The sequence below is a fragment of the Salvelinus namaycush genome, unplaced genomic scaffold (assembly GCF_016432855.1).
Source record: "Salvelinus namaycush isolate Seneca unplaced genomic scaffold, SaNama_1.0 Scaffold14, whole genome shotgun sequence".
NCBI classification, from domain to species: domain Eukaryota; kingdom Metazoa; phylum Chordata; class Actinopteri; order Salmoniformes; family Salmonidae; genus Salvelinus; species Salvelinus namaycush.
This window is the reverse complement of record NW_024058119.1, coordinates 578,597-594,640: the sequence shown is the minus strand read 5'-3', so window position 1 is coordinate 594,640 and position 16,044 is coordinate 578,597. Positions and strand designations below refer to the sequence as shown.

At 42.9% G+C, this 16,044-nt stretch overlaps 1 protein-coding gene across 1 annotated transcript in view; it reads left to right on the top strand.

The window, feature by feature from the left end:
- Nucleotides 1-1,387: 1,387 nt before the first annotated feature.
- The window catches only part of LOC120036624 (zinc finger protein 501-like), a 114,829-nt gene continuing 100,172 nt past the window's right edge, over nt 1,388-16,044 (top strand). Inside the window, exons 1-2 of the mRNA XM_038983004.1 lie at nt 1,388-1,515; nt 1,963-1,976. Coding sequence (XP_038838932.1) covers nt 1,388-1,515; nt 1,963-1,976 — 142 coding nt within the window. The remainder of the gene's footprint in view (nt 1,516-1,962; nt 1,977-16,044) is intronic.

Genomic DNA, 16,044 nt, shown 5'->3' with positions numbered 1-16,044 from the left:
CAGGGGTAGAGCCTTTAGAGGTCTTCTACACAATATTTTGCTGCCTGTGCCATGTCCCATAGCAGTCTCTTTCTGAGGTAAAGCAGAGACAAACTGAACACGTGGTGCAGGTGATGGGGGACTTCATGTGACACAGAACACAACGACGCCTCCATGCTGTGGCCTTTTGGCCATGAGGCACAGTCATGCCTGCAGTAATGAACTGTGGCATATGAACACCACTGGAGGCAGGAGTAGAGGGGGCAGAGGTAGAGCGGGCAGAGGTAGAGGGGGCAGAGGTAGAGGGGGCAGAGGTAGAGCGGGCAGAGGTAGAGGGGGCAGAGGTAGAGCGGGCAGAGGTAGAGCGGGCAGAGGTAGAGCGGGCAGAGGTAGAGGGGGCAGAGGTAGAGCGGGCAGAGGTAGAGGGGGCAGAGGTAGAGCGGGCAGAGGGGGCAGAGGTAGAGGGGGCAGAGGTAGAGGGGGCAGAGGTAGAGGGGGCAGAGGTAGAGCGGGCAGAGGTAGAGCGGGCAGAGGTAGAGCGGGCAGAGGTAGAGCGGGCAGAGGTAGAGGGGGCAGAGCGTGATGCAGTGGACTTTGTGCGATAGGCAGCAAGCTCCCGGATGAGCAGCTCCCTGAAGGCTAGCTGTGTGATGGGGGGCTGTCCACAGCTCTTCGCCATTTCCTTCTGCAGGATGAAGGAATTCACCACAGCAATGTCAATGAAGTGGTAAAACAATGTCTTGTACCACTTCTTTGTTTTGTGTAGAACATTGTAGTACCCTATCAGTGCGTCTGATAGGTCTACACCTCCCATGCTCTTGTTGTAGTCCTTGATGGCTGCAGGAATGGGGACATTTTTGGTGGTCCATGCACCCATGGCGTCTTTCACACGCCTACTGACATGGTCGCCACTGAAGGGCTTGTGAATAGTGGAGCACATCACCACTTCTCTAGTGTCCATCCACTTCACAAACAGCAGGCCATCTTCACGGATCCATCGCATGGTACCCCGCTCAGCCCGCTCAGGCATGTCATTTACTTTTGTCTTTGGAAAGCCCACTCTGTTGGTCCGAATAGTGCCACAAGCCCACACCTCTAGCTTCCTCAGGTCTGCAAACAGGGTAGGGCTTGTGTAAAAGTTGTCCACAAAGAGTTTGTAGCCCTTCCCCAGCAGTTGGAAATCCAATAACTCCATCACAGAGTCATAGCTAAGTCCCTTACCAGTCGCACAAGTGTTCTTCCCCTCATAGACAAAAATATTGCATGTGTATGCACACACAGAATCATCCAAAACAAACAGCTTGTAACCCCACTTAGTTGGCTTGTTACGCATGTATTGTTTTAGGCCAATTCTGGCCTTTGAGGCTACCATCCTCTCATCGATTGACACGTTCTGTGCGGGCTGAAAATGGGTCTTGCAAGCCTCAACCATGCTGTGGTAGAGAGGTTTGACTTTGCAGAGCCTGTCAAACCGTGCGGTGCCTCTCCTCCTGTCATTCTCCTCATCATCTTCTGGGTCACTGATGTGAAGCTCCCGTGAGATATTTAAAAACCTTGTAGAGGACATGACAGTGGGGGGGAAAGGCAGTTGATAGAGTTCGGATGTTTTCCAGTAATCCTTTAGGGTTTTGAACTTCACCAGCCCCATGTAAATTACCAGTGAAAGGTAGCAGAAAATGTCTGACATGGAAATGGGCTTCCATTCCTGTTTCTTTCCTGCTTGCTTCCTAGCCCCATACTTGTTAGTATTGCAAACAAGGGAATCAACAACTGCCGGGGTGAAAAACAGTTGGAAAAGTTGCATCGGGCTATACTTCGATGTCATATCCAGTTGGGGTCCGGGTTGCCTTTTAGGTCTGAAAACTGGAGCACGGGGCGCCACATCTTCCTCCAGCACAGAGTGCCATTGCCCCTCTACCTCTCTACCAGCAGGTTCCACACTTCCCTTCCTCCGCTTCTTTGTTACCCTCTTCCCACCTCTAGATGGCCGGGCGGGGGTAGGTGTGGAGCCAGAGACAGCAGGAGTCCGGCTGGATGAACCCGCTTCAGTGGGGGATGGGCACCTTGGCACCGGAGGCTCCCAGTCGGAGACGCTATCACTGTGAAAGAAAACATTAAAAAAAATATTTGTATTGTATGAGCCTTTTATCATCACATGAAATAAACAGATATGTATTGTATAGAATACTTCACTAAGGTGAAGTGCTGTTCCATTCAACTGCGGCCATTGTTGTGGGCCTGCCCTCCCCCCAACAGCACCCAATGGCTATTTCATATGGAAATGGAGAGGAGTAGCAGTGGCCATGTGTTTGCCGTTTCACTCCATTCCATTTGAATAAAAAATTGAAAATATATATATCTGACATGGCATATATATATATATATATATATATATATATATATATATATATATATACATACATACATACATACATACACACCCAAACAAACACACACACACACACGTGGCTTATGTGCCCATGTGTGTCTCTTTTAGTCCATTTGAATAAAAAATGGAAGATATATATCTGACATGGAATATATATATATATATGCATACATACATACACTATGTATAGCCAATGTGTACTTTACACATTTCATCACACATTTCATTGCAAATAATAAAATAAAAAAATTGCAAAAAATAACGAAATAATAATATTTATATTTCAAACAACGGCATTAGTACTTACCGGTCGAGAATTGCGTCCTGTCCTTGCAGAAAAAGCTCCTCAATGTTGGAATCATAACTGTATTCGCTCACAGATTCCTCAAACAAAAATTCCGTCTCACTTTCTCTATCAATCTCGTCTAAAATCTGGTGCAAATCTGTATATTTAGACTTCGATTTAGCTTTTCCAGATTTATTCGCCATGATGTATACAATGAAATCTTACAAATAACACTTTAAAAACTACTTTCAAAACTTTCCAAACAAATTCCGTGCGTAATGAGCTGTGGTGCAACTAGTCTGATGGTCGATGGCGAAAGAACGCGTGTTACGCTTGCGTTCAGAAACAAGGGATGGTGGTCCAACCCATAACATCACATACTGGCATTTACCTCCACTCATTGGCTATCTAGCCAGCTAGATTTCAAGAAGATCTGTGGTCATTGGGCAGAAATACAGTCAATCAACGACGCTTCGCCAATATTACTGGTGCGCAAAGATGTCATTGCTTGTTGTCGTCAAATCAGCTCACTTCGGTCAATACTCACCGGGAAAAGAACAGTTAGTCTGGCTGGGTTGCAAACATCCAGAGGATTACAATGAAACCAACCATGACTAGATAAACGATTGTTTACTGCATGTAATTGCGTCGAATGTGCCGTAAAAAGTTGATAGAGATGGAAATCGCAAGGCAAACGTTATCCTAAATGTTTCATTTTAGGCTACAAAAATGGATTTTATCAAAGAAAACGGCACTTTGTTTGATCACTGGGACCCTCGGGAAGAGAAATAGGAGCAAGATATCAGAATGTAAATCATAATTTTACCTTCAGATGTGAATTTGTAAACGTGTCATGGCGGAAAATGTTTTTTGTTGTTGATCGCTCTTCTCAAATAAAAGCATGGCATTTGTTCTCTGTAATAGCTATTTTAAATCGGAAAACGTAGTTTGATTACCAAGATTCTAATATTTTGAAGCATGTAAGACACTTGCATTTTCAAGAATGTTTAATGTTACGACGTTGTATTGTAGTTAGTCATTATGAAATTTCCCCGGATGATGTTCCGGCATCGGGCTTGCAGCCCTAAGAAGTTAAACAACTGCATTAGCATGAGACGCAAAAAACTATTTTACTTACTGATCTAAAAGTGGATCTTTTCCTTCCAAAAACATTTCTTCCGCGCTGGAATCATAACTGTGGTCACTCACAGAGTCCTCATCCATTCCTTCTGTGTCACTCTCCTGGTCAATTTCTGCAATAATATCATCAAAATGTTTATACTTGGACTGAGATTTAGCTTTTCCACTCTTAGTGGCCATGTTTAACTTTTTCAGATTTGAGAAGTTTGTAGAAGAGAAGGAACTGCTGTGAAACGTAAACTACAGTGCGTCCTGTTTCCTTTCACCAGAGAATGAACTCTGTTGTGCACAGCTCTAGCATGATGGCTGTTTGTCCTACAAACGGCATTCACATACTGCTGGAAAGCCCAGCTCATTGGCTATCTAGCTAGGTTTCAAAACGATAGGTTTGGACCAAGACCCTTCATGGGCTAATTCAGGTGTTGTATAGCCAATACATAATGTAGAATGATGAAACAAGTTTGGTTGCCTTCTAGAGTGTCTGAAGATTGCACAGAAACCGAACTTGACCATGTTAAACAATGTTAGATTTCTAACAAAATTAGATTTCATAAAATTGTTTTGTGTCAAGTTGAGTCGGAATTCATGCAGAACGCTGTTTACAACATGGATGGTGTGAGGATATACAATACCATTCAAGAGTTCGGGGTCACTTAGAAATGTCCTTGTTTTTGAAAGAAAAGCTATTTTTTTGTCCATTTTAAAAAACATCAAATTGATCATAAACACAGTGTAGACATTGTTAATGTTGTAAATGACTATTGTAGCTGGAAATGGCTGATTATCTACAGAGGCCCATTCCCAGAAACCATCACTCCTGTGTTCCAATGGCACGTTGTGTTACCTAATCCAAGTTTATCATTTTAAAAGGCTAATTGATCCATTTTTGAGCCTGTAATCAAACCCACAAATGCTGATGCTCCAGACACTCAACTAGTCTAAAGAAGGCCAGTTTTATTGCTTCTTTAATCAACATAACAGTTTTCAGCTGTGCTAACATAATTGCAAAAGGGTTTTCTAATGATCAATTAGCCTTTTAAAATTATAAACTTGTATTGGGTAACAAAACGTGCCATTGGAACACAGGAGTGATGGTTGCTGATAATGGGCCTCTGTACGCCTATGTAGACATTCCATAAAACAATCTGCCATTTCCAGCTACAACAGTCATTTACAACATTAACAATGTTTACACTGTATTTCTGATCAATTTGATGTTATTTTATTGGACAAAAAAATGTGCTTTTCTTTCAAAAACAAGGACATTTCTAATTGACCCCAAACTTTTCAACGGTAGTGTATATATAGAAATACACGTTTAAAATGTGTACCAATTGATTGGTCGAAAGAACAGGTGACTAAGTCAAACAAGATTTTTATTAGTCTGTGACAGCCCTACTAGTAAAAGATACCAGTCCATCTTCATGTCAACTAACAGAACTCTGCTGGTTGTCCTGGTAACAGATACCAGATCTATTGTATTTGTTCAAACTAAACTACAGCACTTACCTTGATGAGTCAAATCTGATCCTTTCTTCTCTTCTCTTCCTCTCACAGTTCCACTCAGCCCCGTTGTTTTCCTGCAGTCCACCAGCAGCACAGACAACCTCTTCATACCCAGCAGTAAGGCGCTACCGGGAGAGGCACGACATGGGGACTCCGGGAGGGTGGAAGGGCTAGCGTTGTCCTGGTAATCATAAAGAGGGGACACAGACACATATCATTATGGATGCTGATGTCACTGTTGTCATAAAGTGCTTTACAGAAACCCAGCCCAGACCCCGATAGAGCAAGCTGTATGCTAGACCAAACCAAGCTGTACCATCTGGTGTTCTGATCTGGAGAGACTCTTCTCTTCCTCGTCAGCAGGATGTTGTTGATGCTCCCCAGAGGATCCAGGATAGTCATGTCTCTCTCCTGTGTGAATGAGAACATCAAACAGACAGTAAACTTATGAACTTCTATTGCAATTACAGAGTGTTACAATGAATATATGTCTAAAAAGGGCCTAAATCAGTCACTTTAATTATGCTTTTTTTTGTTGTGATCAGTGGTATAAAGTACTTTAGTACAAAATACTTTAAAGTATGATTTAAGTAGTTTTTCAGGGAATCTGTACTTTACTAATTTTGACTAATTTGACTTTTACTTCACTACATTCCTAAAGAAAATGATGTACTTTTTACTCCATACATTTTCCCTGACATCCAAAAGTACTCATTACATTTTGAAGGCTTAGCTGGACAGGAAAATGGTCCAATTCACGCACTAATCAAGAGAACATCCCTGGTAATCATCACTGCCTCTGATCTGGCGGACTCACTAAACACACGTTTCAATTGTAGATTGTCTGAGAGTTGGAGTGTGTCCCTGGCTATCCGTAAAAAAAAAAAAAATGAAAATGGCACCATCTGGTTTGTTTAATATATGGAATTTGAAATTATTTATATACTTTTACTTTTGGTACTTCAGTATATTTGTGACTTTTACTCAGGAAGTATTTTACTAGGTGACTCACTTTTACTTGAGTAATTTTCTATTAAGGTATCTTTACTTTTACTCAAGTATGACAATTGCGTACTTTTCCCACCACTGTGATGCAAATGTTAAAGTGCCTTTAAACAAAATGGGTTCATTTTGCGTCCCTTTGATATTTTAAGTAGAAATTATGCACTGTATATTATATTTTAAAAGCCTGTTATATTAGAATAAGTGCACTTTAATTATAGACCACAGAGAATTCAATAAATACAATTTTGAAGTGCACAAAATATATTTACCAATGGCAGATTGCCCCTTAAACAACTCCTACAGAACTGAACAACATATCAAAGTGCAAAACTTCAGTAGAATGCCCCTTAAAAACCAAACATTAGTTAAACAACTGCATAGTTTGTGCCCCTGTTTTTAAGACAGTACTCACTGGTGGTAATCGGAACTTCAGTCTCCTTTTCTTTTATTGCGATATCCTCCTCTTTTACTCGAAAAGGTTCTTCCTCTTCTTTCAATTTTACGGCATCTTCCTCCTTTTTGATTCTGAAAGCTTCTACCTCTTTTTCCACTTTGACAACCTCTTTCCCATCCTTCTCTTTCACTGTAATATCATCCTCTTGTTTCTCCATTTTCATTCTTCAAGCCTCTTTGCCTCCTTTCACCAGAGTTTCTTTCTCCGTCTAGATTTGTGCGTTTATGCTCCGGGAAATTAACCTAGTGCAGTATCAATGTAACACATTGCTAATTTAACAAGCAAATTACGTTTATAAATGAACCAGTAGATAGGTAAACAGAATTATGTTCGAAACACTAAGAGTAATATACACAAGAATGGTCTAAAGAGTTTTAGGTTTGCTAGCAAAGCACCGCGTGGTTAAACCAGAAGCCTTTTGTCGCTGTTGAAGAAGCCTCCTGTCCCGTCCACTAGATTATACGTCACGCAAGAAGCATCACCTGAAAAACTCGCCTTCTGCTGACTGGAGTGGGTAACGCAGTTTGGAAACAATAGTTACTACACTTTTGTATTGGAAAGAACGTCATAATAATTTAACAATAAACTGATATGTTTTCTCTTACGTCTTACAAATAATACCGTCCTGTACACAGACGTAGAAGCTTAATAGTGTAATAATAATAGCGACCCTGGGTTTATAATCGCGAAAATCAACCCTGCCGCACGAGCATGCTTTTGCGGCACAGTCGATAGCGCGCCGGACCTCGGGCTAGAAGGTCGAGGGTTCGAGACCTGCTCCCTACTGTTTCATTACAATATGAATATGTACATGTTGAATAAATACTTATATGATTAGGTAGTGTTTTAATACACATTTGCTCTGTTCATTTTTTACATTCGTTTTTATTTAGATGGGTCGGTACTATTCCCTTAAAGCTACGCTCTTTAAGATACAAATCATCCTGTAAACCAGGGGTGGGCAACTCCAGTCCTCGGGGCCTGATTGATGTCACACTTTTTCTCCCTCCCTAGCAAACTCAGCTGATTAATCAAATTGCATTCTAAACTGAAGATCATGAATTGTTGATTATTGGAGTCAGGTGTGTTAGCTGGGGTTGGGGCAAAACTGTGACACTAATCAGGCCCTCGAGGACTGGAATTTCCCAACCCCGCTGTAAACAATAGAGTAAATGCATCGCATTCAAATAGCACTTGATTATCTGTAGTGCTATACACTGATTATACAAAACATTAAGAACACCTGCTCCTTTCATGATTTAGACTGATCAGGTGAATACAGGCTAAAGCTATGATCCCTTATTGATGTCACTAGTTAAATCCACTTCAATCAGTGTAGATGAAGGGGAGGAGATGGGTTAAATAAGGATTTTTAAGCCTTGAGACAAATGAGACATGGATTGTGTATGTGTATCATTCAGAGGGTGAATGGGGAAGACAAAATATTTAAGTGTCTTTGAACGGGGGATGGTAGTAGGTGCCAGGTGCACCGGTTTGTGTCAAGAACTGCAAAGTTGCTGGGTTTTTCCAGCTCAACAGTTTCCCATGTATATCAAGAGTGGTCCACCATCCTAACAGTGCCGTTTAAGATGGGGCAGAACGATTTGTTTTTTCATGAGCATGGCCTTATTTCTATTACAGCATATTAGATGACTGCCAATCATATTCTATTCACCCTGTTCAAGGTAACAGCGATAGGTTTAGACTACTACATGATACTAACATTTCCCCTATACCCATCATGAGGTTTCTACAACCTGCCTATGAATTAAAGTTTACAACGTAGGTGCACACAGGTCGAGAGAAAAATTTGAGGTGACAGACAGTGACACATTCAATACCGCCTTGCACACTCTTGCCTGCATCTAGCTGATATACGGTGTAATCATTAGTCCAACAGTTGCAAACAAGAGTTTCTATTGGACAAATTCAGGTATGTTTATCCCCGTTTTGTTCCGTTTAAGAAACGTTTTTCAACAACAATCGGCGGAATGTGTGATCTAACTTGAACTTTAAGTAGCCTATATTTGATGTGATATATTCCTTTCGAGACAGGATTGTGTCACGGCACAGATCTGGGGAAGTGGACCAAAACATTTCTGCCACATTGAAGGTCCCAAAGAACACAGTGGCCTCCATCATTCTTAAATGGAAGAAGATTAGAACCACCAAGACCCTTCCTAGTGCTGACCTCTCAGCCAAACTGAGCAATAGGGGGAGAAGGGCCTTGGTCAGAGAGGTGACCAAGAACCCGATGGTCACTCTGACAGAGCTCAAGAGTTCCTCTGTGGAAATGGGAGAACCTTCCAGAAGACCAACCATCTCTGCAGCACTCCACCAATTAGGCCTTTATGGTAGAGTGGCCAGACGGAAGCCACTTCTCCGTAAAAGACAAAAGAAAGCCAGCTTGGAGTTTGCCAAAAGGCACCTAAAGGACTTTCAGACCATGAGAAACAAGATTCTCTGGTCAGATGAAACCAAGATTGAACTCTTTGGCCTGAATGATAAAGCGTCACATCTGGAAGAAACCTGGCATCATCCATACAGTGAATTATGGTGGTGGCAGCATCATGCTGTGGGGATGTTTTTCAGTGGCAGGGACTGGGAAACTAGTCAGGATGGAGGGAAAGATGAATGGAGAAAAGTACAGAGAGATCCTTGATGAAAACCTGCACCAGAGCTCTCTCCAGTGATGTTCGATCCGGTTCAAGTCCGACCTCTGGCTGGCCCACTCAAGGACGTTCCGAGACTTGTCTCAAAGCCACTTTTGCGATGTCTTGGCTGTGTGCTTAGGGTCATTGTCCTGTTGGAAGGTGAACCTTTGTCCCAGTCTGAGGTCCTGAGCAGGATTTTATCAAGGATCTCTCTGTACTTTGCTCCGTTCATCTTTGCCTCGATCCTGACTTGTCTCCCAGTCCCCTTTTAAATTATACGAGAAAAGAATATTCAATTGTATTTATATCAGCAAGCAAGACTAAATTAAATAGGACTATTTATATAATGAATATGAATTCGGGGGGCAGAAATGATTAATTATTAAAGCATTAGATCTCTAACTAAAAGCTTCAATCATACAAAAGTTATACTTTTATTCCGACCTGGTTCTCTATCAGATTAGTAAGAATGTCTCACCCGATGTTCAAGAATGGCCTTTTTCTCTTTATTCAGATTACAACCTCTCACTTTCAGTTATTTGAAAATTAAATAATCTCCAAAAGATAATTATTTTTAAAACAAGCCTTACAAAGTTGGTTGCAATTTCAGTTTAATCCACCAGAAAAGACCAAACAAATAATACAAAAAACTTGTTAAACTCAAATATAGTAACTGATCAAAATAAATAAATAAAATTGATTACATAAAAAAGGTATAATCTTTGTAAATTATACCATCAATAGGACTGGTGGAGTTGTCACACATGCAGCTCATAAAAATATATGGAAATGTCTGCACTACCCAAAATTACAACCAACTAATTGCAGCATTACCACAAAAATGGAAGAGACAAGTGGAAGGGGGGAAAAGGAAGAATCTTGTCTGTCAGCCCTGCTTTAAAGACCAAACTTGGTTCATGAAAATTGTGAATGACACCAGATTCAAAACTTAGAATTTTTCAATTGAAATTATTATACAAAATATATATGGGGGATACAACGAACCTCTGCAGACTTAGCTGCGAAGAGACAGAATCATTAGATAATTTGTTTTGGTACTGTCCATATGTTGGTTGTTTTTGGTCGCAGGTCAAGGAATGTCAACATTTACCTGGAGCTAACTCTGCAGACAGCACTACTGAATGATTTGAAAAGTCATAGTCAATTGATTAATAAAATAATAATACTTTCAGCAAACATGTTTATTTTTAATTTACAATCTGTAGCAACGATGAGAATATAAAAGTCAATAATTTTTGTGAAACAGCACAGTTAAATATATATGGCAAATAAAAATCAAACGGGGTGGTCTTCAGAGATAGATGGGAGAGGTTTAGGGTAACTGAAGGTTAGGACTGGATGGTCTTCAGAGATAGATGGGAGAGGTTTAGGGTAACTGAAGGATAGGACTGGGTGGTCTTCAGAGATAGATGGGAGAGGTTTAGGGTAACTGAAGGATAGGAAATCAAATCAAATCAAATCAAATTTTATTAGTCACATACACATGGTTATCAGATGTTAATGCGAGTGTAGCGAAATGCTTGTGCTTCTAGTTCCGACAATGCAGTAATAACCAACAAGTAATCTAACCTAACAATTCCACAACTACTACCTTATACACACACACAAGTGTAAAGGGATAAAGAATATGTACATAAAGATATATGAATGAGTGGTGGTACAGAACGGCATGGCAAGATGCAGTAGATGGTATAGAGTACGGTATATACATATGAGATGAGTACTGTAGGGTATGTAAACATAAAGTGGCATAGTTTAAAGTGGCTAGTGGTACATGTATTACATAAAGATGGCAAGATGCAGTAGATGATATAGAGTACAGTATATACATATGAGATGGGTAATGTAGGGTATGTAAACATTATATTAAGTGGCATTGTTTAAAGTGGCTAGTGGTACATTTTTACATAATTTCCATCAATTCCCATTTTTAAAGTGGCTGGAGTTGAGTCAGTATGTTGGCAGCGGCCGCTAAATGTTAGTGGTGGCTGTTTAACAGTCTGATGGCCTTGAGATAGAAGCTGTTTTTCAGTCTCTCGGTCCCTGCTTTGATGCACCTGTACTGACCTCGCCTTCTGGATGATAGCGGGGTGAACAGGCAGTGGCTTGGGTGGTTGTTGTCCTTGATGATCTTTATGGCCTTCCTGTGACATCGGGTGGTGTAGGTGTCCTGGAGGGCAGGTAGTTTGCCCCCGGTGATGCGTTCTGCAGACCTCACTACCCTCTGGAGAGCCTTACGGTTGTGGGCGGAGCAGTTGCCGTACCAGGCGGTGATACAGCCCGACAGGATGCTCTCGATTGTGCATCTGTAGAAGTTTGTGAGTGCTTTTGGTGACAAGCCGAATTTCTTCAGCCTCCTGAGGTTGAAGAGGCGCTGCTGCGCCTTCTTCACAACGCTGTCTGTGTGGGTGGACCAATTCAGTTTGTCCGTGATGTGTACACCGAGGAACTTAAAACTTTCCACCTTCTCCACTACTGACCCGTCGATGTGGATAGGGGGGTGCTCCCTCTGCTGTTTCCTGAAGTCCACAATCATCTCCTTTGTTTTGTTGACGTTGAGTGTGAGGTTATTTTCCTGACACCACACTCCGAGGGCCCTCACCTCCTCCCTGTAGGCCGTCTCGTCGTTGTTGGTAATCAAGCCTACCACTGTAGTGTCATCCGCAAACTTGATGATTGAGTTGGAGGCGTGCATGGCCACGCAGTCGTGGGTGAACAGGGAGTACAGGAGAGGGCTCAGAACGCACCCTTGTGGGGCCCCAGTGTTGAGGATCAGCGGGGTGGAGATGTTGTTACCTACCCTCACCACCTGGGGGCGGCCCGTCAGGAAGTCCAGGACCCAGTTGCACAGGGCGGGGTCGAGACCCAGGGTCTCGAGCTTGATGACGAGTTTGGAGGGTACTATGGTGTTAAATGCTGAGCTGTAATCGATGAACAGCATTCTCACATGGGTATTCCTCTTGTCCAGATGGGTTAGGGCAGTGTGCAGTGTGGTTGCGATTGCGTCGTCTGTGGACCTATTGGGTCGGTAAGCAAATTGGAGTGGGTCTAGGGTGTCCGGTAGGGTGGAGGTGATATGGTCCTTGACTAGTCTCTCAAAGCACTTCATGATGACGGAAGTGAGTGCTACGGGGCGGTAGTCGTTTAGCTCAGTTACCTTAGCTTTCTTGGGAACAGGAACAATGGTGGCCCTCTTGAAGCATGTGGGAACAGCAGACTGGGATAAGGATTGATTGAATATGTCCGTAAACACACCAGCCAGCTGGTCTGCGCATGCTCTGAGGACGCGGCTGGGAATACCGTCTGGGCCTGCAGCCTTGCGAGGGTTAACACGTTTAAATGTTTTACTCACCTCGGCTGCAGTGAAGGAGAGCCCGCAGGTTTTGGTAGGGGGCCGTGTCAGTGGCACTGTATTGTCCTCAAAGCGGGCAAAAAAGTTGTTTAGCCTGTCTGGGAGCAAGACATCCTGGTCCGCGACGGGGCTGGTTTTCTTTTTGTAATCCGTGATTGACTGTAGACCCTGCCACATACCTCTTGTGTCTGAGCTGTTGAATTGCGACTCGATTTTGTCTCTGTACTGGGACTTAGCCTGTTTGATTGCCTTGCGGAGAGAATAGCTACACTGTTTGTATTCGGTCATGCTTCCGGTCACCTTGCCCTGGTTAAAAGCAGTGGTTCGCGCTTTCAGTTTCACGCGAATGCTGCCGTCAATCCACGGTTTCTGGTTTGGGAATGTTTTAATCGTTGCTGTGGGTACGACATCGTCAATGCACTTCCTAATGAACTCGCTCACCGAATCAGCATATTCGTCAATATTGTTGTTGGACGCAATGCGGAACATATTCCAATCCGCGTGATCGAAGCAGTCTTGAAGCGTGGATTCAGATTGGTCGGACCAGCGTTGAACAGACCTGAGCGCGGGAGCTTGTTGTTTTAGTTTCTGTTTGTAGGCTGGAATCAACAAAATGGAGTCGTGGTCAGCTTTTCCGAAAGGGGGGCGGGGGAGGGCCTTATATGCGTCGCGGAAATTAGTATAACAATGATCTAGGGTTTTTCCAGCCCTGGTAGCACAATCGATATGCTGATAGAATTTAGGGAGTTTTGTTTTTAGATTAGCCTTGTTAAAATCCCCAGCTACGATGAATGCAGCCTCAGGGTGTGTGGTTTCCAGTTTACAAAGAGTCAGATAAAGTTCGTTCAGGGCCATCGATGTGTCTGCTTGGGGGGGAATATATACGGCTGTGATTATGATTGAAGAGAATTCCCTTGGTAGATAATGCGGTCGACATTTGATTGTGAGGAGTTCTAGATCAGGTGAACAGAATGACTTGAGTTCCTGTGTGTTGTTATGATGATCACACCACGTCTCGTTAATCATAAGGCATACCCCCCCGCCCCTCTTCTTACCAGAAAGATGTTTGTTTCTGTCGGCGCGATGCATGAAGAAACCAGCTGGCTGCACCGACTCCGTTAGCGTCTCTTGAGTTAGCCATGTTTCCGTGAAGCAGAGCACGTTGCAATCCCTGATGTCTCTCTGGAATGCTACCCGTGCTCGGATTTCATCAACCTTATTGTCAAGAGACTGGACATTGGCGAGTAGTATGCTAGGGAGTGGAGCGCGATGTGCCCGTCTCCGAAGCCTGACCACGAGACCGCCTCGTTTGCCCCTTTTACGGCGTCGCACAGGGTCGCCGGCTGGGATCAGATCCATTGTATTGGGTGGAAGGCAAAACACTGGATCCGTTTCGGGAAAGTCATATTCCTGGTAGGCTCGTCCTTATATACATAAGGACGAGCGATATCAGAGCGGAACGGACTAGGATACCGTAGACTAGTATAGAATACAGTATATACATATGAGATGAGTAATGCCAGATATGTAAACTTATTAAAGTGACTAGTGTTCCATTCCTTAAAGTGGCTAGTGATTTCTAGTCTATGCCTATAGGCAGCAGCCTCTAATGTGCTAGTAATGGCTGTTTAACAGTCTGATGGCCTTGAGATAGAAGTTGTTTTTCAGTCTGTCAGTCACAGATTTAATGCACTTTTACTGACCTCGCCTTCTGGATGATAGCGGGGTGAACAGGCAGTGGCTCGGGTGGTTTATGTCCTTGATTATATATTTTTGGGCATCGGGTGCTGTAGGTGTCCTGGAGGGTGGGTAGTTTGCCCCCGGTAATGCGTTGGGCAGATCGCACCACCCTCTGGAGAGCCTTGCAGTTGTGGGTGGTGCAGGTGCCGTACCAGGCGGTAATACAGCCCGACAGGATGCTTTCATTCTGCATCTGTAAAAATTAGTGAGTGTTTTAGGTGACAAGCCAACTTTCTTTAGCCTCCTGAGGTTGAAGAGGCTCTGTTGAGCCTTCTTCACCACACTGTGTTCTTGGGGTCCTTCAATGCTGCAGAAGTGTTTTGGTACCCTTCCCAAGATCTGTGCCTCGACGCAATCCTGTCTCGGAGCTCTACGGACAATTCCTTCTACCTCATGGCTTGATTTTTGCGATGACAGTCTCATAGCAAAGGGTCTGAATACTTACTGTTATGTAAATAAGGTATTTCTGTTTTTTATCTTTAAGAAATTTGCTAAATCTTCATAAAACCTGTTTTTGTTTTCTCATATTGGGGTATTGTGTGTAGATTGCTGAATATGTATTTTTTAAATCCATTCTAAAATAAGGCTGTAATTTAACAAAATGTGGAAAAAGTAAAGGGGTCTGAATACTTTCTGAATCCACCGTACAAACATCACATTGAATATTCAACTCACTTTCAAAAAGCTCCATGAGGAAGAAAGGATTCCCAGATTATCTTTTAGATGTTCTGTCTTCAGGATGTTCTGGGTTGATGTCTGTTGGAGAGGGGAGGGGCAATTGAGTGAGCTGGGGGCCTTTTATTACCCTGCCTCTGGGAGCCTGTCAGCTTGTGACATGATGAGAGAGAGTGAAAGAGGGTCTACCTGTAAGATAGTTAGGCAAATTTAACAATGACTTGCAGGCAGTGGGTTCAGAATAAAAATGACAAAAAAATGAATACAAATTATACCACCACCCAAAAGGACACTTTAGAGATTGGAAGGGAAAAGGGGCATGTGCTCTACACAGGTAGAGCCGTATCTGTCCATGTTGCCTTTAACAAAGCAGGCACTGCTTCATGTGGCCTCACCTACACTCACCTTAATAGCCCATATGCCACTGGGTGATAGAAATTGTCATAATTTTAGGGCAACATTATGTGAGGTGTTATTATGTGTTGTTAGCGATGAGCTTTGGTCAATTTAGCTCGTAAAATGCCACCCTCGTCAATCTGTCACCTAATCCTACCTAATGGGCAGGTCAGCCCTGGAGGAAAGTATTGGCTGTAAGAAGGAAGAGAAAACATAACATCTGGTTGTTTTTTCTCCAATCTGCGTTACCCACTCCAGCCAGCTGATGGCGATATGAGTCTTTCGGGTGATGCTTCTTGCGTGACGTGTATTCTAGTGGACGGGACAGGATGCTTCTTCAACTGCGACAAAAGGCTTCTGATTCAATCAACGCGGTGGTTTGCTAGCTGGCTCATAATTATGTTTACATATCTACTCGTTCATTTAAACGTAATTTGAGTCTTAGAT